The sequence below is a fragment of the Xenopus laevis genome, chromosome 2L, assembly GCF_017654675.1.
Source record: "Xenopus laevis strain J_2021 chromosome 2L, Xenopus_laevis_v10.1, whole genome shotgun sequence".
Lineage (NCBI taxonomy): Eukaryota > Metazoa > Chordata > Amphibia > Anura > Pipidae > Xenopus > Xenopus laevis.
In genome coordinates this window covers 74,651,428-74,677,116 of record NC_054373.1, presented here as the reverse complement: position 1 = coordinate 74,677,116, position 25,689 = coordinate 74,651,428, and the positions used below count along the sequence as shown (strand labels likewise).

The 25,689-nt window shown below is 38.2% G+C and overlaps 1 protein-coding gene across 2 annotated transcripts in view; it reads right to left on the bottom strand.

Annotated features, from left to right (window-relative positions):
- The window catches only part of LOC108707492 (tyrosine-protein phosphatase non-receptor type 22), a 62,696-nt gene extending 37,475 nt beyond the window's left edge, over positions 1-25,221 (bottom strand). Inside the window, exon 1 of one of the 2 annotated variants that reach the window (XM_041582058.1) lies at positions 24,792-25,221. In XM_041582058.1, coding sequence (XP_041437992.1) covers positions 24,792-24,878 — 87 coding nt within the window. In that variant the 5' untranslated portion in view covers positions 24,879-25,221. The remainder of the gene's footprint in view (positions 1-24,791) is intronic. The other variant, XM_018245492.2, reaches the window with a different exon arrangement.
- Between the last annotated feature and the right edge of the window lie 468 nt (positions 25,222-25,689).

The following is a 25,689-nucleotide window of genomic DNA, read 5'->3' as shown; positions in this document are numbered from 1 at the left end:
ATACTATAGGGTAAACACTGTCTATATATTGGACTCCAGACAAAGACCCTGAATATATTTAATATTAAAAAAAACAAAACAGTTGGCTACAGTTTACAGATGCACTGTTGTGGTGCTTTCAGTTGCATAACTTTTTTTTTTTGGGGGGGGGGGTGTAGCGCTGGCACTGGCACAAATCCAAAGGTTAAAGGGACTGACAACAGATATATTAAACATAATGAATTGGATATGGTGTCAATATGAATCAGTATATTTATATTTATATTTTTCATATGCTTGTTATGTTCACTAAATTTTAAGGGGGAGACTTATTATGAGGTGTAAAAAATGGGGGGAATAATTCACGACACATCAACACTTTTACTGCTATTCACACTATGGGCCCTTTTTATCAAAATTCAAATTTGTGTAGGTTTTGGAGTCTTTTTTTGTCAACCATTTAAAAAATCAAGAATGTCCCATTATTTATTAAAAATCTGGCTATAAAAAGCACATATTAACATAAACACGGAACAAATATGAATATGACAAAGAAAATCTCAAAATCCTAATTTTTGTGCATTTAAACCTCTAAAACCTCAAAGTAAATAAAGATTTTATGGTTTGATAAGGACAGTTTCCATTGAATTCTACATGACCTCATCAGCTTTTAGATGGCAAAGTTTTGCATGCCTCCCAACTGTCCCGTTTTCAGAGGGACAGCTCAACCTGCAGTCCTTCGTTTGTACTGGAAAGTCACGTTTTTCTCTGCACTGAACAGCCAGAAAAATAAACCGTTTCTAACTTAATTGGCTTTTGGCAGAGATCCCAGAACAGCCACAGCTGCATATAAGATACTTTTGTAACAATTTCATGCTAAGCAAATAAGTAATTGTAACAACATAAGATAACAGGTCCTTTGGGAGAAGTTAGACTCACAGCTTAAAGGGAAAGTCTCCTTCATTAGCAAAATTAAAATTACTGAAAAAAAACACAGAAATATGTCCACACTTTCATAACCTGCCAAATTTTGTAAAATTAACATGGTAATTAGGGGCGTGGTCAAAAAACTTCAACACACTATGGGCAACAACTTTTTTGTCCCTCTTTTTATTTCCAAAATGTTGGGAGGTATGGTTTGTTGGGAAGCATGGGCGTCCACAGATAGGGGCAAGGGGGGGCTCGTGCCCCCACGACTTGTACTTTATATTAAAGGATATTCTCTTGTCATATGTATACATATATTGATTTGTTCTGTTTATATGAACACATTTCTTAAAATTACCAAAAAGGGTGGTTCACCTTTAAGTTAAATTTTAGTATGTTATAGAATGACCACTTCTAAGAAACTTTTCAATTGGTCCTCATTAATTATTGTTCATAGTTTTTTAATTATTTGCCTCTTTCCAGCTTTCAAATGGGTGTCCCTGACCCCCATCTAAAAAGCAAATGCTCTGTAAGGCTGTGAATTTTGTATTGTTATTTCTAATTTTAATTACTCATCTTTCTAGTAAGGTCCTCTCCTATTTATATTCCAGTCTCTTATTTAAAAAAATGCACAGTTACTAGGTTAATTTGGACCCTAGCAACCCGATTGTTTATAATGCAAATTGAAGAGCTATTGAATAAAAAGCTAAATAACTCAAAAACCTTAAATAATAAAACATGAAAACCAATTGCAAATTGTCTCAGAATATCACTCTCTACATCGTACTAAAATTTCATTCAAAGGTGAACAACCCAATTAAGGACCTGCAATAAGCTTATACAAGGCGTACATCTTATAGTCAGCACCCCCTCAAATAATGTACCATTCCAATGCCTATTCTACTGCTCAGAGCAGCAGTCTGGATTTAGCTCCGCCCTTCCCTCTGTGAGATGCTTCCTGTGTGTAAGGAATGAGAGAATCACAGTAGAGAATCCTATCCTGATGAAACAGCTTCTTTCCCAGGGCAGATGTGTTTGAATCTGTTGTGTTAATCTTAGAGTGTGAATGCTAGTGTATATGTGTGTGTGTCAATGCCAGTGTATGTGTGTGTATCTCTGTGTAAAATTAACTGTAAAGGTGGCCATAGACGTAAAAATTACGATCTTTCTTGGAAAAGATCTTTCCAAGAAAGATCGTTCGTTTCAATACACACGTGTAGAGCTGAATCGTCAGATATACAGGTGTATATACGGGAAGAAACAATAGAATTCTACCTGTATCTGACGATTCAGCACTAACAATGGGCGATGTTTGGGTCCCTTCAAAGGCACCCGATCAAAATTTTCCGTCCAGCCCGATCGACGAGCCGACCGATATCCAAGTCTTCTGTCGATATCGGTCGGCTCTTTTTCCACCATACACGCAACGAATATCGGACGAAAATTCGTTTCGTACGATATTATCTGTGCGTCTATGGCCACCTTTAGTGTTAACGTATGTAAGACTATAATGAACCCGTGTATAGCTGTGTACATTCATTATTCAATCTTATAGGTACAGGTTGGTTATGAGTTTTGCCTACAACAATTCTCTCAGTTCATTTGCCACAAAGCACATTAATCCATACAGTTTCTTGCCCTACTGCTCCATTGAATCCCCCACCTATCCATGGCCTCACTCTATTCACTGTCCTCATTTCCCCTTTCCCTTCTCATTCTGCTGAGTTACCCCACACTCACCTTTCTGTCTCTTAAAACCATCTGCCTCACTCTATTCACTGTCCTCTTTAACCCTTTCCCTTCTCATTCTGCTGAGTTACCCCCACACTCACCTCTCTGTCTCTAATAACCCTCTGACTCACTCTATATATCTGTATAGATAGAAATATCTACAATATTATAATATATATTTCTGCACCTCAAACCCTCTCCTGCTCTTGTCCTGTATCCAACTCATTGTTTGTTTTTGGATGACTTATCTTTTAACCGTTCTGCCACTCTGGGAACAATGCAGCTTTCGACTAGACTGAAATACAACGTATAAACATAGATTCTATGCTAGTGACATTTTGTTGTGCACTAATGGAATGGCAATGCTATACATGTGCAACAGTTAGTACTTTATATATTTATAGAAAAGCTGTTGTTAGGTTTGTGTGGAAACCAAAATATGGGTATAAGTCATTTGTGTAATATGTTTTCTTCCTTGCCCCCCCCCTGGAAAATTTTCTGTTGACGCCCATGTGTGTGGGGGGGGGGCAGGTACAAGTGGAAACAAGTACCTCTTGGCTCAGTACTTATTCCCTACAAAGTGTAATTTGCGTATTAAGAATGACAACTTCTTACCAGCTACAGAACTCCTATGTATCTCAGACAATCTCAGAAATTACAGCAGGGCTGCACAGTTCAACAAAAATTGTATATTTCTTAAAGCATAATTATTCTTATGAATTATGATCAACAAGTAAATATGCACACAAATAACATCAACATAATGTTTTATCTATAATCGTATCTGCATCATCAATAGGCCGCAATTTTTATTCATTGTCTAGACATATTTATCTCAAGATATGCAGGTTAATTTATCTTGCATATTAAATGCCAAAGAAAGACACACAGAAAATAGTCTGCTATAAATGGACCTTTACTAAAGCACAATTTTTTATTGCTACATTTTTTTGTTTACAAAAGGAAACAGCACCTTCCCCTTTCTGCTGTTTTAAATAACCTCATGGTAATACTGTGTCGGAATTTGCTTTTTATTTGTGTGAATATCTGTAAACAAATGTACAAAAGACATTAAAATAAAGCTATGCCAAGCACCGAAATAACAAACTAACTAGAACTATATTTCCATTTTCCATTTCATCAAAGCATACATTATAAGTCTGATCTGCAAAATCTATGGCTGGATCCATCAGACCACCCAAAAGTTCATCCTAACCTCATAACATAGTAACATAGTAAGTTAGGTTATAAAAGACACATGCCCATCAAGTTCAACCTTCTTGGTCTAAATAAGTCTATATTTAACCTGCCTAACTGCTAGTTGATCCAGAGTAAGGCAAAAAACCTGATTTGAAGCCTCTCCAATTTGCCTCAGAGGAGGAAAAAAATTCCTTCCTGACTCGAAGGGGGTAGATTAATAAAAGAGTGAAGTCAGAGATCTCCACAGTCCGCAGAGTAAAATACCGCCTCTATCCATTCATTTCTATGGGATTTTTAAAAGCGTATTTATCAAAGGGTGATAGTGAAAGTTCACCATTTGATAAATATGCCTTTAAAAATCCCATAGAAATTAATGGAGAGAGGTGGTGTTTAACTCTGCGGACTGTGGAACTTCACTCTTTGATAAATCTACCCCCAAGATGACAATCGGACTAGTCCCTGGATAACTTGTACTATGAGCTATCTCTCATTAACCTATATTCCCTCCCTTTGTAAAAAGCCATTCAACCCCTTTCTGAAGCTATCTAATGTATGAGCCAGCACAACATATATCACCCCTTAAGCGCCTCTTCTCCAGCATGAATAACTCCAACTTGGCCAGTCTATCCTCATAGCTGAGATTTTCCATACCTTTTACCATCTTAGTTGCCCTTCTCTGGACCCTCTCTAATTGATGGGACCTTACCAGTGCTCTGTACAGTGGAAGAATAACCCCCTCCTCCCACAAATCTATTCCCCTTTTAATACAGCTCAAGTCCTTGATTGCTCTTGCAGCTGACTTGTAGTGCTTGTTACAGTCAAGTGTATTATCTACAAGGACTTCCTTTCCATTATGGATTTGCCATGTGAAGTAAAATTAATGGTATAATTGGCTTTCAAATTTTTTCATCCCAGGTGCGTGAATTTACATTTATAGACATTGAATCTCATCTGCCACTTAGCCGCCCAGATTGCCAGTTTGTCAAGATTCTTGTACAAGGATAGCACATCCTGGATGAACTGCATAGTTTTGTGTCATCTGCAAACACTGATATATTATTTACAATTATCATTACCGAACAAGTTAGATAAAAGTAGACCCAATACAGAGCCCAGAGGGACTCCAATAAGAACCATACTCCAAGTACAGAATGTACCATTAACAGCTATCCTCTGTACCCGATCCTGTAGCCAGTTTCCTATCGATGTGCTAATAACTTTATTAAGCCCAACAGCCCTCAGTTTAGAAAGCAGTTGATTGTGGGGCACTGTATTAATCAAATTTGTTTGGCATGACCTATCCTTCATAAAGCTCTGCTGATTATTGCTCATAATGCCATTGACAGGACACAATTTTGAATGTGATTCCTTAAAAAGCCTTCAAATCATGTGCCCACCACAGATGACAAATTATTTCCCTGAATAAATCATACAGGCTGATACAATGAGATAGCTTTACGAAGGGGTTGGAGGACTTTTTAGAAAGTGAGAACATACAGGGTTATGGAAGATAGCTCATAGTACAAGTTGATTCAGTCTGAATGCTATCTTGGAGTGAGGAATTACTTTTTACCCCTCTGAGGCAAATTCAAAAGGCTTCAAATGGGGGTTTTTGCCTTCCTCTGGATCAACTAGCAGTTAGGCAGGTTAAATAAACACTGAAAAGGTTGAACTTGATGGACGTGTGTCTTTTTTCAACCTAACTTACTATGTTACTATGTAAAACAAGGCTGCAGTAAAAAAAAAAGCAAGGCAAAATCAGAAATATCTGTGGGGGGGTTGTTATGTGACTGCACATATAACTGTGGATCATATTTGTTATATGGTACCCTCCTTACTTTCTAGACTGCATATGCCCACCTCAAAAGCAATTTTTTGTTTGGTAAAATGCGCCCCAACAATGTCGCTCTATGAAAAGAGTTACTCTCTACAGTACTGCTTTATGTTGACAAGCGTCAGTCTTAAAGAGTTTTTTTATTCACCATTCAGAGTTGAGAAAGCACAAAGTAAAGTTATGCATGGTCAAACTGGGTTTAAGCCCATAGATCTCTCCAAACTTGCATGTGAGGTGAATGGTTAGTAGCTGTCCTGAAATGTGGCCTTTTTTTAGTCAGCTATTTGTTATGTTAATTCTCGCAGTCCTTACTGCTGCTGTCTTGCAAAATATTTGCAGAAATGGCCCTTTTTTTTCAAGACCCAATTGAACCTGAAAGAAGCGGTGTTAATGTTGGCAAAACATGAAATGCTGCAGCATGTTTAAAAGATGTTATACTTGTTTTGCTAACTTTGTCACTGTTCCTTCCTGTCCAAAACATGTTCTAATTTCTAGTGCATAAGGGTCCAGTAAAGAATGACCAAGTCTACAAATATACAAGCCAGACATGGAGGTATACTTTCACCAGGTGGAAACAACACATATAAGATACAAGGTTGATTATTAATAGTATTTAGGATAGTATTTAATGTATGCTGTATGAGACAATCGACAAGCAGCATTGTAGCATCAGTATCAGCTTAAATGACATTATATAGCCTCAATTTCTGCTAATGTAGTTTTGATGTCTGATAACCCTTAAAGGAAAACTATACCCCCAAAATGAACAATTAAGCTACAGATAGTTTACATCATATTAAGTGGCATATTAAAGAATCTTACCAAACTGGTTTATATATTTAAGTAAATCTTGCCCTTTTACATCTCTTGCCTTGAGCCACCATTTCGTGATGTCTCTGTGCTGCCACAGAGATCACCTGACCAGAAATACTACAACTCTAACTATAACAGGAAGAAGTGTTGAAGCAAAAGACAGAACTCAGTCTGTTAGTTGGCTCATGTGACCTAACAAGTATGCTTTTCTGTTATGTTGTGTGCACAGTGAATCGTACGATCCCAGGCAATGGCAATTTTCTATTTATGATTACCCAGTGGCACATATTACTAGAAAAGTATATTATTATGAAAATGGTTTATTTACATGAAGCAGGGTTTTACATATGAGCTGTTTTATGCAATATCTTTTTATAGAGACCTACATTGTTTGGGGGGTATAGTTTTCCTTTAATGTGACACTGACACTAAAATATTATTTTCAAAATATACGTTAGTGCCTATAGGTCATGTTGATTTGCTGATAGTTCTGCTTTTGTATGTAATTTTACTTGAAGTTCCTAAGCCTGACTGTTTTGCCATCCAGACAGTCCCTTCTGTCAGTCAGAATCCCCAGAATGATAATGTTAAAGCATGCATGAGGCAAATACTTGTATGGCAAAATTATAAATAGTATTCAAAGACAATGTTATGAAAGACAATGTTATGATAGATATAAAAAAAAAGTTGATTTTCTGGTTTCAGTATCTCTTTAAGCTTATCTCTTCAAGAGCAACACAGATGATGCTGAGTCTAACATTTTCAGGGCACCAGTAAAAATAGTGTAAAATACTGGAAAACGTAAAATCAGGAAAATGAGTTAAAGCAATTTATTCTTCAAGGATTTAAAGGACATAAGCACGGGTCAGTTTTAATTTGAAACATAAAATTTACTGTGCTAATGACAAAGGTTACACTAAAAGAATAACACTGTTGGGGGCATGTGCAAGACTTATTGGAATTGACTATTTACAGACAGAATAATGGCAAGATATGCATCTGGTAAGTATTTTAAAATCTCTTAATTTCGCTAACAATAGCATTCCGCAGCCATTTTTGGGAACATGAGGACAACATTTTTGTGTAGTATATCCATTAACAGCACTACAAGATTTTTCAATAAAACCGCCTTTAATATTTGCAGATATTTGCATGGCAGTAAAGCAACATTGTGCAAGTTTCGAGTGGCACTCCACTCTTTATCAAACTTCATCATGCTTGATAAAGAGTGGAGTGCCACTCAAAACATTGCACAATGTTGCTGTGCTGCCATGCAAATATCTGCAAATATTAAAGGCGTTTTTTTAAAAAAAATCTTGGAGTGCTGTTAATGGATATACTACTGTGAAAGGAACCGTTGTGAACAGGCTTGTGAACTTGCACCCTTAAAGAAATTTGGGCAGAGAAAGTAAGTGCAGTTTAATTGGTTTTGCTAGCAACATTTTTGTGTAAAACCCAGGAATACATTGTAAAAATGCATTTATACTGTAGACAACCTTTCCAAATGTGTTTTCAAATTACACTGCAAAAGTGCTCTTTAATAAGTTGCCATTTTTTGTACAACAGTAAATAATGCGTTACCAATAGTAGCTCAGTAAGACTTGTCACAGACTTCGTAAAATGTTACAATTCCAGAGCAGGCTCCATTCTTGAAGCTTTTTAAAAAATTATCAAAATACGGTTATTAAAATGTAAGGGCCCTGACAGGTGTTTCAGCTGAGGGGAATCATTGTATTCACAACATGTAAAACAATTTACATGCAGCAATCCCAGGTAATGACCAATGTTTATGAGCTGCTGCTGTGAAAAACAAAGGTGGGAGAAACAAAATGAATCTATTTGTAAAACATACATTTTCTGGAAAATTTGTAAAACATATAAAATGTAAATGAAAATGTCAGTATTTCAAATGTGTTATTTGACAACAACCAGACTCTTTTAGCAAAACTGGTAAATATGTACGTGGGCAGAAACCCATAACAACTAATTTCACTTCCTTTCAGTGGTCTACCTGCACCTAGATGAACAAAAGTAACCACTGAATGGTTGCTATGGGTTACTGTGCCAGTGTTGGAAAATGGGGCTGGGTAGGCAATCTGAAGGTAAACTACCCAATTTCCTCTACAGCACATCTACTTTTCCCATGAAGTAGCAATAATACATTTCCCAATAAACTGATAAACTTCAAGTTAATAAAACATAATAATATATAATAAAAATCAGGTTCCACATTTCCCCATAAACATAAATAGAATTTTCATGTAATAAACTGCATCTGGGGATGCAAACTGCATCTTTCAGTTGAATTTTATGCAGTCCTAAGTATGCTTCATTTCCCATTAACACAAATGATAGAAATAAGGACCTAAAACAGTTTTGAGGCAATAATAGTGGATATCCCAATAATAGTGGATATTCTCTGAGGCTCTGGGTACATGGGCTGAAGGCTCTGCTGCTCTCAGCCTGGAAGGCTGTCCCAGAAATACCAGAAAACTGTAATGACCTTCATTGTTCACACCTCTAAGAACCTGCATTGATCACACCTCACAGTGCCCACATTGTTCACCAGTTTACATCTCAGAGAGATTGTAGGAGCAGCACTGGCGTTGTGTCACTATACATAGTAAAGTACATACTGTTCATCTTAGAGTGATCTTGATAGGGACCCCTGTATCCTACCTTGTTCTGCCTGCGCTACCCTACCCGTATGTGCCATATTCTGCCAGTCCAACTCTGTCTGTCCTACTCTGTTTGTGTGTGCCCTACTCTGCCCTTCCAACTCTGCCTGTGTGTGCCATATTCTATTTGTCTAACTCTGTCTGTGTGTGCCATATTCTGCCTGTCCTACTATATCTGTGTGAGTGTGCCCTACTCTGCCTGTCCACCTCTGCTTGTGTGTGACATATTCTGCATGTCCTACTATATCTGTGTGCCATACTTTGCCTGCCCATTATTCCTGTCCTACTCTGCTTATGTGTGGCATACTCTGCCTGCCCTATGCTGCTTGTGTGCCATATTCTGCCTGACCAACTCTGCCTGTGTGTGTGCTAAACTCTGCGTGCCCTATTCTGCCTGCCTTATGCTGCCTGTGTGTCATACTCTGTCCTACTCTGTCTGTGTATGCCAAACTCTGCCTGTCATATGCTGCCTCTGAAGGACCTACCAAAGAAAGTGCACCCACCAGCAGACCCAAGCTGTTGCTTTACCCCACCCACACAATGTACAAAAATAAGCAGAGCCATCTCAACAAAGTTTGCACAGCTCATAGAACAGTGTGATAATAGTAAGGAAGTACTTCAGTCAGTAACAGAGCAGATCAGGAACTACAGATCAGGTACAGGGTTGCCACCTTTTAAAAAAAAAAAATTACCGGCCAGTGGTGGGGGCAGAAAATAAAGGGGCGGGACATGACGCAAAAGGGGTGGAGCCGATTAGGGTTGCTGTGAAACGGGGTAGCGTCACAAAAGGGGTGGGACCACCACCGAAGCTGAGGAAAATGGAAGTTTTCATCGGCGGGCAAGGGATTTTGTAAATGGTATTACAAATTACCGGCAGCTACATTGCCGGTAAATTTGTAATACCGGCCCCGGCCCTGGCAGGTGTTTTACCGGTTAGGCCGGTAAAATACTGGACGGGTGGCAACCCTAGGTACATCACAGGCAGCTCTCACACAGGCCAGGACTGGCAATCTGCGGGTTTTGGCAAATGCCAGAAGGGCTGCTGTAAAACCATAGAAAGTTGCTATTTAGTGGGCTAGTGGGATTGTTTGGGTCTCTGTGTACTTGAAATGCCAGGGCCTATTCTGACTCCCAGTCCAGACCTGCTCTCACACCATCCCCAACCAGAAAGTTTAGTGAGTGAGAGAACATTAGAACAAACTGGCCAAGAGAGCTGCTCCCACCCCACATCCTTTTCAATTTAACCCTCAACTCTTAAACAAATACTCACTTACTCTGAAAAGGCTTACTCTCCCACTCCCTCATTGGTTACATTTCTCTTCGGCAGCTGACAGTAAAATAGTTCAGTACAGCGCAGAGCATGATACTTCCTGTAGTCTGTTACAATCATCCTTCACTTTCCATATGAGCATTGCTTGTTCACTGCCCTGTCAGCCCACTATGACGCTGTTGCAAATACCCTGCATTTTTATTACTGAAGGGATTATGTAGGAGTCTGTTTAAAGCAGAACATATTTCTTAGCATCCAACAGTCCCTAACAAAGTGGTTCTAATAGGTGCATGAAGACAAGTCAGATTTGAGAAGGTAATCACTAGGGTTTCCACACGGCCAGTCGTGCCCGGAGTAGCAATCTGTGGATTCTGGTAAATGCCAGAGGGGCTGCTGTAAGATACCATAAACACTCACTATTTATTGGGCTATTGGGGGCTGTTTGGGTCAATCTGTACTTGAAATGCCAGGGCCTATTTTAAATCCCAGTCCAGGCCTGAAGCTGGTATTTCACTGGCCCAGACACTAAAATACCAGCCAAGGCCAGGGCACGGTATTACAAATTTACCAGCAATGTACTTAACAATAAATTTAGAATCTCTAGTTGTTCCACCCCCAGCCTGGCTGCCCAAAAAGCTCTCTCTTTTCCCAAACCCTGCCTGCTCATTTAATCAAAGCTCCGCAGTCCTCTCTTGGGTCAGACAGCCCTGAAATGTCATGGCTCCACCCCCAAGAACATCACAACCCCACATTCCACATCCATATAAAAAAAGAGTTTGGGAACAAGACAACCATCAAAAAAGTTCCTGGGTGTTCTAAGGGCACTGATTGGATGCTTGGTAGCCCTATGAGGACTCAGGAGAGCTATGCCAATGAGGCAAGTTGAAAAATTCCTCTCAGGCGGCAGTGCTGAGCAAGTTACCAGGGGCAACTCCTGGTACCTTTTATAGCAGAATTTCCAGTTTTAACCTGGAAATCCAGCTTGTATTGTGCTAGAGAGAGCATTTGTGCACTTCACACTACGATGCAAACCCTGACCGCCCCCCCGCACAGCCGTAAGCGATTTGGGGGCTATGGGGGCAGCTACTGTGTTAGAAACGCCACTGTATGAGCCTACAGGAGGCCCTGTTTGGTCATAAACCTTTTTTTTATGCACCCAAAACTTGCCTCCAAGCCAGAAATTCAAAAATCAGCATCTGCTTTGAGGCCACTGGGAGCAACATCCAAGGGTTTGGTGAGCAACTTGTTGCTTGCAAGCCACTGGTTGAGGATACTGTGTTAGAGATTTTGGAGATTTGGGGTAATATATATAAATGGAATCTTAGCACTGTTTGTGCTTTCAATCCAACCTTATTCCTCCTTTTAGCATATTGTTGGGTCTCTGGGTAGCTGTTTGTAAGTATTGGTATCCCCAACTATCCAAGTAACTCAGTTCTATAATATTATTTGTCCAATAGGACAATGGTTACTCTCTTGCCTGAATCTCAGGTTTCCCTTTCAGTATCTCAAGTGCTGCCCATTCTACAACAGTCAAATTAGTATGGGTTTTCTCTTTTTGGGCAATGTATTGTGACATGCCACTGGCCTGCACATGCACTTTTATGGGGGGATTAGCATTTGGTAGGCAGGTAGCATAGGATTTTTTTGGAGTTTAGAGACAGGGACACCAAGGTTTAGGACAAAACACAGCTTTATTAAGCACTGGACATTCCCAACAGAAAAATGTTCAGGTTACAGTTCAACTTCACTGTAGAACATGCAGGGTACAGTTCAGTAAATACACTGCAAAACATTCAGGGTTTTCCCCTCTCTGGTCGCTCACCATCAAGGGAAACTCTCACCCTCTTGCACCTTGAAGTATTTGGGCTCCACACTCAGCCCTGCTGGCGTACCCTCCTGGGATTCAGACTCACTAGCCTCTGCCAGTCCTTTCCTCTTTCTTTCCCCACAAGGGATTTAGGCTCCAAGCTCTGGAACTCTCTTGCTGGCACAGCTCTGTCTCTCACAGCACGTCACTTCCCTGGAGAGCCCTGAACTGTACTCACACAGCCCTTTTTAATTTCCAGGCAGCTCCTCTCTCAGCTGCCACTTAATTAACTGGCTGAGAGGGAATATCAACCCTACCTGAGCCGAATATTCCTTTGCAGCACATACAATGCAGTTTAAATGCACTTTTTTATTTGCCTTTTCCTCTAAGACAGTGGTGTTTCCCAGACACCCTGTCACAGTATATACTGAGCCATCAAGAGTGTTGGGTAGGTCATATTGTGCTTTAAGTGATGTGTATTGCGTAATGTAGAAAACTAATTGTGTTTATTGTGTTGCCATGTCTCCTCTTCCTTGATCTCCTTCTACTACACTGTAGGGTGTTGCTTAGTCCTGTGTCAAAAAAGAGTAGGAGTAGTTGTAATGTTACTGCCAGTGTAACAGGATGGACTTGAGCTATCTAATGTCAGTAGTGTCCTAGGTTTGTTTTTGCAATTTTTACTTCTGGGTCTTAGTGGAAACCCCAAGAACCACCTATAAAGTCTCTTACTCTTGTAATCTAGGTGTACAATCAATCATATTTTTATTTATATAATCTTTTATTTTTATATATATCTTGTTTGTATTTATATATGGTCTCATCCACTTTTTTTCACCAATCCATGACTTATGCTGAGTTAATGCGGTGAGGAAAACACCTGGTGCCCCAACAGGCCAGTCTGACACTACTGTATATAGGCAGCAGAGTTCTTTAATCAACTTGGACTGAAAGGGAGGTCCTAGGACAGAGTAAAGTTTCTGTGGACACCTGTATACACAAAATCACTCTGCATTATTATTCATCTTGTAATTCCTGAATAGTTATGGGCAGATTTATCAAAGGTCGAAGTGAATTTTTTCGAATTAAAAAACTTTGAATTTCAAAGTAATTTTTGGGTACTTTGACCATCTAATAGGCCAAATTCGACTTTGACTTCGATACGAATTGAAAATACTTTGAATTATCGACCATTCAAAAATCGAAGTATTGTCTCTTTAAAAAACTTCAACTTCGACACTTTGCCACCTTAAACCTGCCGAATTGCTATGTTAGCCTATGAGGACCTCCTAAAACCTATAGCCAAAATTTGGCTAAGTTTTACAAAATCGAAGTATTTTGTTTTGAAAATCGATCAATCGGTTAAAACGATTTCTAAGATCGATCGAACTATTTTAATTCAACCGAAAACGGGCAAAAAAATTCAAAAAGAAAAGTTTGACTATCGAATTTGGACAATTTTTTAACTTCGAAATTCGACCCTTGATAAATGTGCCCCTTAGTGTTCAGTATAACTAAGTCCAGAAGTACTGTTGAGAAAATCGTTAATATGTTTTTCCATGCGTCATAGATTGGGGAAGTAGTAGTAAAGAGATTTATCTTCTGTAATCTTGTCACTTCCTAAATGACCATGAATTTCACGTAATTGTTTCACTGTTCTATTGACTTTCAGTTCCGGTAAAATTATTTGCGACACTTCCTTCTAAAAACTTGCAGTGTGGCTTTCCCTACATAAAATACTCTGATGATTTTAGAATTTTACCAATTATCTGACAAGGAGTACTTACTTGGTTTCTTCCTTTTTTTTAAGAACAAGCTGACATTTATATCATACAAGGTTATAGTCACTTAATATCTGTAGGGTGTGCTCCAAATGTTAGAAATCTAACTTTAAAAAAAAAATATCATTCAAACACAGTATCTATTAAAAATATTAAGCCCCTTTCGTGTGTTCCTGTTTTATTGTCATAAAACATGGAATTTCAGTGTAATTAATTTCCTTTTTTGGTACTGGTTAACAAAAACAGCCTTTTTTTCCAAAGTTATTTAAAATGAAAAATACATCAAAATATAAATGTGCTTATTTATTGTGTAAGTATCAGCTCCCTTTAATATGACCAGTCTAAATAATCCCTGGTGCAGCCAATTCTTTTTCAAAGTGAAATATTTAGTTATATGGAAATCACCTTCACATAGTTAAAGGGTTTCAACTGATTACAGTAGCTGGAAGGTCCAATTTCTGTTGAGTGAGTATTATGGCATAACTAACAACAAAAGAACACTTCAAGTAACTCTGTGAAAATGTGATTGAAAAGGTGATCCTGAAAAAGGTATAAAAAAAACACCTGCAGTCTCTGCAAAGAGGAAAAATTCCATCCTGATTCCAAGAAGGCAATCAGACCAGTCCCAGGATCAACTTGGTACTGATTTCAATAATCCTATATTTTCTCACTTGTTAAAAAGCCATCCCCTTTCTTGAGTTATCCAAAGTATCAGCCAGAACAACTGATTCAGGGACAAGGCAACAACTTCACTTCCCTGAATAAAGCCATTTACAAATATTAAGATTGGAACCTTCTTTCTTCTAATCATAATGAATGCCATTGTGTCTGCTATAAGGATTGGAGAGTTTTTTATGGCCCTCATATATTTATACATAGTTATCATATGTCCCCATATGTGCCTGTTCTTCACTAAAACAACCCCAACATGGTTAGTCTTTCTTCATAACTAAGACTTTCTATATCTTTTAACAGCGCAGTGATGATGATCATGGCAGTATTGGTATCCATGGTATTTAATAAGGTACAGCCTGCTATCTTTACTAGTGAGTAAATATAGTAGGCTATACTAGAGACAGAGGGAATAGAAAAGGAGGAGGGGAATGTCTGTTAAGCAGGATTTAAAAGCCAGTATAATGTGGTATACCTAGACCTCCTAGGGTATGTTTTAGACCCCCTCAAGTTAGGTAAGAGGAAGAGGTTCAAATCATGCTGCAAACAGAAAAGGCTACTCGTTTTGGGCAAGTCTTGACAATGGGAGACTTTAATTACCCAGATATTGACAGTAGCAACAGTACAGGACCCAACCAGAAATCATGCTATACCGGGTCTAGTGATAGCCAGAACTGTGCAAGTAGTCAAACCCCTAGGTAACAGTGACCATAATGCTATCTAATGTAATTTTTGTTGGTCAGGTGGCAAACCCAATAGAGGCATCACTCCCAAACATTGTTTTTCTACTTTTGACTAAATAAACCACAGAGGAACATCCCCATGAAAATATTTCCGAGTGGTGTTCCTGTTTTGTATATACCAGATGGAATACACCTTAGGGTAGTTTCTCAGACTCACTTTCATCTGATATGGTACCTATGGATTCAATGAAAGCTGATGTAATTCCAATATTTACAAAGGTGATAGATAAGTTATTTGAAGGTTTGTAAAGGGATTACATACAAAATTATGTTCTGGAGAATGGCATTATAGACAGTCATCAGCATGGCTTTATGAAGGATAGATCCTGTCAGGGCAGTTTCTAATGCAGGAGCTGCCCCCCCCAGCAACCCCGCAGAGGCGAAGAGAGCGCAAGGTACCAGGAGCGGATTTTTTGCAGCCCCTGGTAACCAGCTTGGCACTGCCGCCTCATTGGCACAGCTCCCCTGGGTCCTGTCATACAAATTTGATTGCTTTTTATCATGAGGTTAATAACAAATCAGACAGTATATGTGATCTATGTGAATTTTGCCAAAGCATTACAGTACCCATAAAAGACTGATTTCTAGACTAAGCTCGCATGCGTGCTCGCACCAGAGAGGGGTATGCGGGCGGGCCATGCAGCCGGCGCAAGGACCACGTAGCCAGGGGGCGCCCGTCCACTAAATCCGGCACTGAATTTGTTCATTATTTACTTAGGGGAGGGTATCATAAGTCATTTAGCAGTTTTGGCAGATGATACAAAACTATCCAGCCCAATTAATTTCATCCAGGATGTGGCGTTTCTGCAGCAGGAAGTTCACAAACTGGCTATCCTGTTGGCTAAGTGGCAGATGGGACAGAATGTTGCTAAATGTAAGGTTATGCACCTGGGATGTAAAAATATGCACGCCACTTATAAACTTAACGGGACATCATTAGGTAAATCCATAATGGAGAAGGGCCTTGGAGTCCTTGTAGGTAAACTTGGCTGCAGCAAGCAATGTCAGTCAGCTGCTGCAAGCAATGTCAGTCAGTTGCTGCAAGCAATGTCAGTCAGGAGCTGCAAGGGCAAATAAGGTTTCAAGCTGTATTAATAGGGGAATATATTCACATAAGGAGAGGGTCATTTTTTTTACTTTACAAATAAATGATAAGGCCCCGTCTAGAATATGCTGTGCAGTTTTGGTGTCCAGTGCTCAATCAGAATGTTATTGCATTAAAGATAGTCCAAAAGGGCAACTAAGCTTGCAAAGGGTATGAAAAGTTTCAATTGGGAAGAAAGACTGACCAAGTTGGGGTTGTTAACACTGGCCAAGAGGCACTTAAGGACAGATATGATAACTATGTACAATAAACTCTAATATTTTATTTACCCCTGGATCCTTCCAGTAGACATGAAAGCATCCATTCCAATTTGAAAAAAGAAGGAGGGTCCTTCTTTTTGTGCTAAAAAGTGTTTTTTAAGTGATTGCTGTGAAGGTAAAAATCATCTACCCACAACTGTCAGGTGCAAATATTTGCACCAATAGAATTGGTCACAAAAATTTGCTTTCAACTGGGAATGGGCTGTGATTTGTACCTCATTTTGCAAGCAGAAAATTGTATTGGGCAGTGGACAAAACAGTCATTTTGCTTCCATCCTTTGCCTGATTCTTGTAAAAGAGACCAATTGTATTGTTTCAGTTTGTATCAGAGATATCACAGGTTCTCACTGCATACTCCACTGTTAATAAAGCAGACGTGTTTTCTAACCAATTCTTCAATATGAATTTTACTATGTAAACACTTGCTAAAATCAATGTAATGCTATTGTACCTTGTATGCAATTTAAAGTGCCAAATGTATGCCTTTTGTTAGCTATAAACCATTTTTGCAATCGATTAACCTCAAAGGCCAACTGACTTGAAAATAAAACTTAAGCATGTGTTAACCACGGTTTATTTACTATAAAACACTCTGCATAGGCCTTTTTCCATTTCCTGCGTGGTAGGAAAGTATTTGCTTTATAGGTTTCTCTTGTATAGAAATTTAATGTCACACAGACCCAGCCAGATACACACAGACACAAATAGAAACACACACACAGACACAAATAGAAACACACATACTCTTTCTCTTTCTGTAAAATTGCATTCTAAAGGTCAGTTAGGCAATAAATGTAGTACATTTACCTAAAATGTGTAATTGAAAAGCTTGTGTCAATACTGCAAATTTTTACCATCTGTATTTATAGTGCAGGACCTTGCAGGCAAGGCCCACATTGTGTACTGTATAGGTTTGGCTGTATATTGCTTGCTATTGATATACTCATACAGAGCAATAAGCACTTAAAAATTATGAAATAATAAATAGAGATATGATTAAGATGGTACAAATTTTTTATTTATGACCCTTTGATGCCCAAGGAGCAGATTTATCAAAATATATACGTTTAGAGCTTAATAAATAAAAACTCACCCACGTTCTACTTGTTCCTATGGGCTTTTTAGTACTGTACTGTATATATCAAATGGTGAGTTTTAACTTTCACCATTCATAAAAATCATATAGGAATAAATAGAATGTGGGTGAGTATTTTATTACACCACTTATCACACATTTTGTTATTGCTTATATAAGTAAATTCTGCAAGGAGAATCTTTTACAAGACTTCATAACACATATTTAAGCCACTTAACTGACCTATTCTTTCCCCCACCTATTGCCAGTACATATGTTTATATTCAAATATTGTCTACTACACTAAATGAAAAGGGAAAACCAACAAGGTAGGTTAACTGGTTCCTTTGCAAATTGACCCTGAATAATCATAGTTGTATAAACATTAACAGCACCACCGGACCATAGTCACATGGGTTTGAGAGCACATGGGTTAAAGCACTGCATTAAACATGTTGAAGTTATATAAATAAAGCAGATGCAGCCATTTATTATTGCATTTTTGCAGTATTAGAAAATTTGCAAAAAAGTGCCATATTGTTTGTGTTGTTAAATATATGCTATACGGCACATTTTTACCAGCTGAAGTGGCACAGCCATAACACAAGCTATGCTTTGTCTTGGCAGTATTGTTCTCTACTATACTACAATGTAAAAGAGACAAACTTCTGATTTAAAAAAAATTGGCTCTTAATGGTAGTGAGCAGCATTTCCTAAAAATAAGATGCTACTAAAGGCAAGGTTCTCTTCTTGCCTCATGGTTGAAACATTCCAGAATATTTCTGTGTCAGCTATCCTGTCATATTTTCCTAGTATTTGTTTCAAGGAATGAAAGCTGGCAGTTATATCAAGTTATATTAAATAATTATATTAAAAATGTATACATCTACGCTTATTCATCTATTGGTATGTTACCTATATTGCTCAATGAATACCCCCCTCCCCGGCAGCAAGGAACTCTCCCACTAAGTTCGACAACCAGTGTACTGAACGTACTTTGGATCTAACTGAAAGTTAGCTATTTTCTAGTTAGACGGTTTTCTTCTTTTTTTTTTTCTTACTCTTTTCTATTATTTTATCAGATATGTTCTATTGTTCTCTTTTACATGTGGTAGCTATGATTTATTCATTAGATTATATCTTGATGGTTATGTTTTTACTATGCTTTTCTAAGCGGGTCTCCTGTAATGCAATTCCTATTAAGCTAATTAAAACCTATATGACAATATGGTAAATTTTATATCACTGAACTGTAAAGGTTTAAATTCAATTACAAAAAGATATTTAGTCATAAAAGAAATTTAAAGGCAGATATTGCACTTCTACAGGAGACCCACTTTTCTAAACTGGTCCCTGGCAAATTGTATTCTAAATATTATCCAACAGCTTATTATGCATCCTCAAATGTGAAAAAGTATGAGTAGCTATTGTAATCCACAAGGATTGTCCCTTACAAGTGACAAATACAATTTGTGATCCGAAAGGTCACTATCTTTTATTAGAAGGTACACTAGCAGGACAACCTATGGTAATAGGAAACATTTACATGCCAAATAGAGGTCAAATTCAATTTCTTAAAAAAAGTCCTCAATAAGTTAGCTATAATAGCCATCTTTAATTCCCCATACATTGGAGGTGACTTCAATACCCCACTATCTCAAACAGAAGATAGATCACACCTGTCTCCAGACCCTAGCTCCCATACTATGTCTCGAGAAGCCCGTTGATTGATTAATCAGGCATCACTCTTTGACATTTGGCGTATAGATCACTCGAGAGCCAGACAGTATAGTTTTTTTTCCACTGCACATAAAATACATGTTCGACTGGATTATTTTTTGGTCTCTCAACCATGCCTTACTTTATCTTACTCAACCAATACTGACCCCATCACATGGTCTGACCATGCCCTGATTCAACTCTCTTTAAATTTCTCAAGCCCCATGGGTAGAAAACCTCACTGGAGACTTAATGAGACTTTATTGAACCTACAAAACTCACACTAGTCTATAGAAAAACCCAAGAAATAATTTTTAGCCTTGAATAAGGGATCGGTTGACTCCATAGCTATGCTTTGGGAAGCACATAAGGCTACTATTAGGGGCTCCCTTATATAATCAAAATAAGGATGACAGGCTATTGGACAAAGTAGTCAAAGCACGGGCTGGACTCAAAACACTAGATACAAGAGGCTGATAAAGCATTAATCTGGACCAGACAAAGGTTGTACAAAATGGGTAATAAACAGCATACTTTATTGGCAAAAAAGTTGAAAAAACAAAAATCACACTCCATAATTAGAGCCATTAAAACACACTCAGATCAACTGGTCTATAATCCAAACCTGATTGCTGAGCAATTCCATAACTATTATACAGCCCTCTATAACTTGCTCGATAATGATATGGGAATTTCCCTTCACCTACAAGAGTTCCTTAAAAAGGCAAACTTACCGATATTTCAGGAAGATGATCTTAAACTATTAAATCAAGATATTACCCTAAAGGAGGTCACAGTAAGGGGCCGATTCATCAAGAGTCGAATATCGAGGGTTAATTAACCCTCGATATTCGACTAGGAACTAAAATCGTTCGACTTCGAATATCGAAGTCGAACGATTTAGCGCAAATCCTACGATCGTACGATCGAAGGATTATTCGTTCGATCGAACGATTAAATCCTTCGAATCGAACGATTCGAAGGATTTTAATCCAACGATCGAAGGAATATCCTTCGATCAAAAAAACTCAGGCAAGCCTATGGGGACCTTCCCCATAGGCTAACATTGACTTCGGTAGCTTTTAGCTGCCGAAGTAGGGGGTCGAAGTTTTTCTTAAAGAGACAGTACTTCGATTATCGAATGGTCGAATAGTCGAACAATTTTTAGTTCGAATCGTTCGATTCGTAGTCTTAGTCGAAGGTCGAAGTAGCCCATTCGATGGTCGAAGTAGCCCAAAAAACACTTCGAAATTCGAAGTTTTTTTAATTCGAATCCTTCACTCGAGCTTTGTAAATGTGCCCCTAACTGTGAAGGCTCTCCCAAAGGGTAAGACACCTGACCCAGATGGCTTCCCCTGCCAGTATTACAAATTGTACCAACATATTCTTTCCCTACACCTAGTAGAACTGTATAATGAGTGGGGCACCTATACCGTCCTCAGATCTTACATCATATCTTTTCTTGATCCCAAAAGAAGGTAAAGATTCCACATGTTGTTCAAGCTATAGGCCCATAGCTCTTTTAAACTCTGACTTAAAAAATATTCACTAAGATCCTAGCAAACAGACTTGCCCCATTATTGCCTAGGTTAATTAATGTAGATCAGGTAGGTTTTATTCAGGGCCGTCAAGCAGGGGACAACATCAGACGTATTATAAATACCATGTAACTTTTACAACTCCAAGGCCACCCAGCATTAGTATTAAGTGTATTTGCAGAAAAGGCCTTTGACCGCCTGGACTGGTCTTATATGTTTGCACTTCTGCAGCATTTAAAGTTACAAGGCCCCTATTTTACAGCATTGAAAATGTTGTACTCCACACCCAGTACTTACTTAAAATGAAAGCCAGTACACCTATAAGGATTTCTAATATGATAAGGCAGGGATGCCCTTTTTCGCCGTTTCTTTATGCACTGAGCATAGAGCCTTTAGCAGCTAATATAAGACATAGTCTAGAGGTCAAGGGACTTAAGGTGGGATCTGACCAACTTAAAGTGGCATTATATGCCGATGATGTGATTGTAACTCTCACTTCCCCATCTACTTCTCTTGCTGCACCATATTTTAGACACATATAGTATGGTATCTGATTACAGTTGAATGTCACAAAAAAAGAAACTTTACCTATTCATATAGCTGAGTCAGTGCTTAAGGCCCTACAAAATACCTATAAATATAAGTGGAAAAAAGACTACAAGACTACCTTGGCACAAGAATTACCTCCTGTATATGAGGACTTGTTTAAACAAAATTTTATTCCATTGTCTAAAGCAGTTAAGTCTAACCTGAGTAAATGGGCTAAAATGACAATATCTTGGTTCGGTAGACTTGCCTCAATCAAAATTAATGTACTCCCACTAATAGAGATTCCTTTGCATTTTTTAAGGACTTACAAGATGCTCTTCATGCCTTTGTATGGGGAGGCAGGTCTCACAGAATTAACAGAGCAGTGCTTCGAACCTCAAATAGTCAAGAAGGCCTTGGTCTGCCTGTCCTTCAGAAATATTATGAGGCTGCGCAACTTCGGCAGGTACTAGCCTGGTCGCATTGGTCCCCTGTTATGACTTGGGTGAAAATGCTAAATTCACAATTTCAACCTTTCCACCCAAATGCTTGGTTGTGGGACTTTAATAATAAGCCAAAACTTGAAATTCCGATGCTAAAGGCAACAGCTCCTACTATAGCAACTTGGAGAAGAGCAAATATAAAATATAAATTGAGCTCTCCATACTCTCCTCTGATGGCAATTATAGGGAACCCATTGTTCTAGCCAACTATAATATCTCCTCTGGCCACGCCTGGAGAACCTACTTCCTTTTTTACAGTGGATGCAATGGATGCTACTTTAACCAATATACTTTCCCTAGAAACCATTAAACAAAAAACCCCAACCTTTAAATGCCTTGGTACATGTATTTCCAGATCAGATGTTTTTTAACGCCCTATAGTAATTATTTTAAGGGTAACTCACCCACCTGCTTTGAAAAGTTAGCTTACCATGGCCTCCCTCAAAACTCAAATCTATAAAATATATGCGTTAATAAATTACCCTTTTATTAAGCAAGAATATAAACATGCCTACATGTTACAGTGGAAGAATGTAACAGGTTCAGAAATCTTGAGGGAAGAATGGGATTTAATTTGGGAAAATACCAAAGCTTGTGTTATGTGTAGCAAACAGAAAGAAAATATTTATAAAATGTTAATGTACTGGTATCTCACCCCAGTGAGACTTCATAAGACATATCCTGAGGTCCCACACACATGTTGGAGATGTGGGGAAGCCGCGGGGGACCTGCCTCACATATTTTGGTATTGCTCCCATATCAAGCCTTTTTGGGAGGAAATTCAAAATCTTCTCTCACACCTTCTGCATGATGAGATACAGCAAGATATTCTCACTTTTTTACTTGGCAGACCCATCATAGGATTCGCTAAAGCCCTAGTAAATCATGTCCTTTCTGCAGCTAGAATTGCTATTGCCGCAAAATGAAAAACGCAAACTATCCCTTCACTAAAAGCAATTTATTCAAGAGTCAATAGCAATAAAGACTTTGAACACAGAATTGCGCTTTTACATAATTCTGTTCCGAAATTTCTGAAGGTCTGGGCTGCTTGGGATCTTCTCCCATCTGTTTAGAGATTCAGCAAAGTAGGTGTTACTAGTAAAAATGTAACGACCATCAGAATCCACAATTATATCTAGACCACATTTTATATATGTATTGCAACGGTTTTGCATTAGTTCTTCTTATCAGTTTATTTTCTCTTTTAATGTGATTTGTGCTTTCAATTATTGTCCTCAGTGGTAGGATTAATCAAGACTGCAATGAACATATGGTAATAGATATTTATGGAACAGAAGACACTGTGTAAATTTAATAAACTGATATTATGTTTCATTATCTGACTTTGTCAAATAACGCTCCATTGATATATAGCTTGAAAGTGAACTATGCAATTTGTGTATGCAAAGTTTATTTGTTGAAATAATAAAAAATATAACTTACAAAAAAAAAAAAAGCTTTTTCCGTGGTGTTCAGAAAGATCAGATAAAATCTGACAACAATATCTGATGAAAAGCAATTGTGTAGTTCTAACCTAAAGGCTGAACTCCACGAGCGTCTTCGTTGTATCGTATCAGAACGACATAAGTCGGATGTAGTCTCAGGCATCCAAATATAATGAGAGTGAATGAAAAGTCGCTGGTAGAAACTACAATCCATCCGACACTACACAACTGTCGTGTAGTTTTTACCTGCGACTTTTCTTTCACGCCCATTATATTTGGATGCCTGAGACTACATCCGACTCGTCTCTTGTGTAATGTCGTCCCGACACTTTCCGACGAAAGATGCCAGTAGAGTTCAGTGTTTGACTAGCCTAAGAGCCTTTTGAACAGCCGGTTGATTTCCAGCTAATGATGCTCATCCTTCTTTCCCCAGGCTTATTTGCAGCTATGCTGGCTGCACTGCTAATACACTGAAAGAATAGTGATGATAGCTATTCCAAGGATTACAATGCTTATGCGAATGTCACACCATAGAGAATTAGTCTTTTTTAGAATAAAAAAAGCAGACAAATCACTATGCAATATGAAGGTGATGAAGGCTATTAGATGATAATCGAGATGTACAGGTATGGGATCTGTTATCCAGAAACTTGTTAACCAGAAAGCTCCAAATTACAGAAATGCCATCTCTCATAGACTCTATTTTATCCAAATGATCAAAATTTTAAAACTAATTTCATTTTTCTCTGTAATAATAAAACAGTACCTTGTACTTGATCCAAACTAAGATACAATTAATCCTTATTGGAGGCAAAACCAACCTATTGGGTTTATTTAATGTTCACATGATTTAAGGTATCCAAATTATGGAAGGATCCATTATCCGGAAAACCCCAGGTCCCAAGCATTCTAGATAACAGGTACCAAACAAGGCTATTTCAGAGGACAAAGACGGACACATGTACCTCTTACTGCTTCTATATTATGTAGCATTGAACCAGGAAATCAAACACTTCAAAAGTACTTAAATGGGCTTTATGATTCAAAGAAAATATATAAACCTAAGAATAGTTACATATTCAATATATTTGGTGTACTTGCTTTTCTTTGCAGTCGCAACACCCATGTTCAACTTCCTATATTCTCTATACATTATTGTGTAGATGTGAATGAAACATTATCTTACCATAAAGTCACTTGCAAACTCTTCCGATCTCTCTTTCTTTTTCTTGTAACCTTCAACATAGCGCAGTAGAATCTCTCTCTGTTCCATCTTTAGAGCCAGTAATTAATATGGCTACATTAGATACACTTCATTTTAGTACGACCACTGGGCAGAAGTAAAAAGTGTGGTTTCCATGCATCACGTCAAAAAGAAAAAAACATTTAGTCTGAAACGGAAGTTAATACTGACAGCAACTTGTGGTCAAGATGAAACCAGAAACAGGGTCCTACTGCCTTCCCATTATTAAGTGCTAAATGATTAAACAATATATGTTAGTGTTTTTTTTTTCAACTTTGAGATTTGCTGCTTTGTCTCTCTGTAATCTAAGATAAGATTACTCTGAACATGTATTCTCTAGCTGGGAGGATACAAATCCCATAGCAAAAACTGTCGCTGTAAGACTCACACTGTAAATGACTGGGCTCTCTTGTTACCTCTTCCTCTGTGTCACAAACAATGTGTTCTTTGTTGATATAGATCGGTTCAGAGTTACTCTATGTAAATGCAAATTATACAGTAGCACAAGAGTAAGAGTTACTTGTGTCGGTTCCTTATCTTATTTTTAAAGTTAAGACTTATGCTAGCCATACAAGGGACATTTATTGGGCCCATTGATTAGCCTGCCGGCCAATATCTGGCTGAAAATTTGATTGGACAGGTTTGACATCCCATTAGTTAAAAACTACATTGATGTGTAATGCTTCCCTTTTCCAGTTATAGTTCAGTCAGCACTCACCAACATTTGATTTCAGTGTTTGCGGGTGCCCGTGTCTCGTGGTCCACTCTCCACTTCAAATATGAATCCAATGTCACATCACTGCCACATAGAGATTATTTTTAAATAAAAAGCCTTTATTAG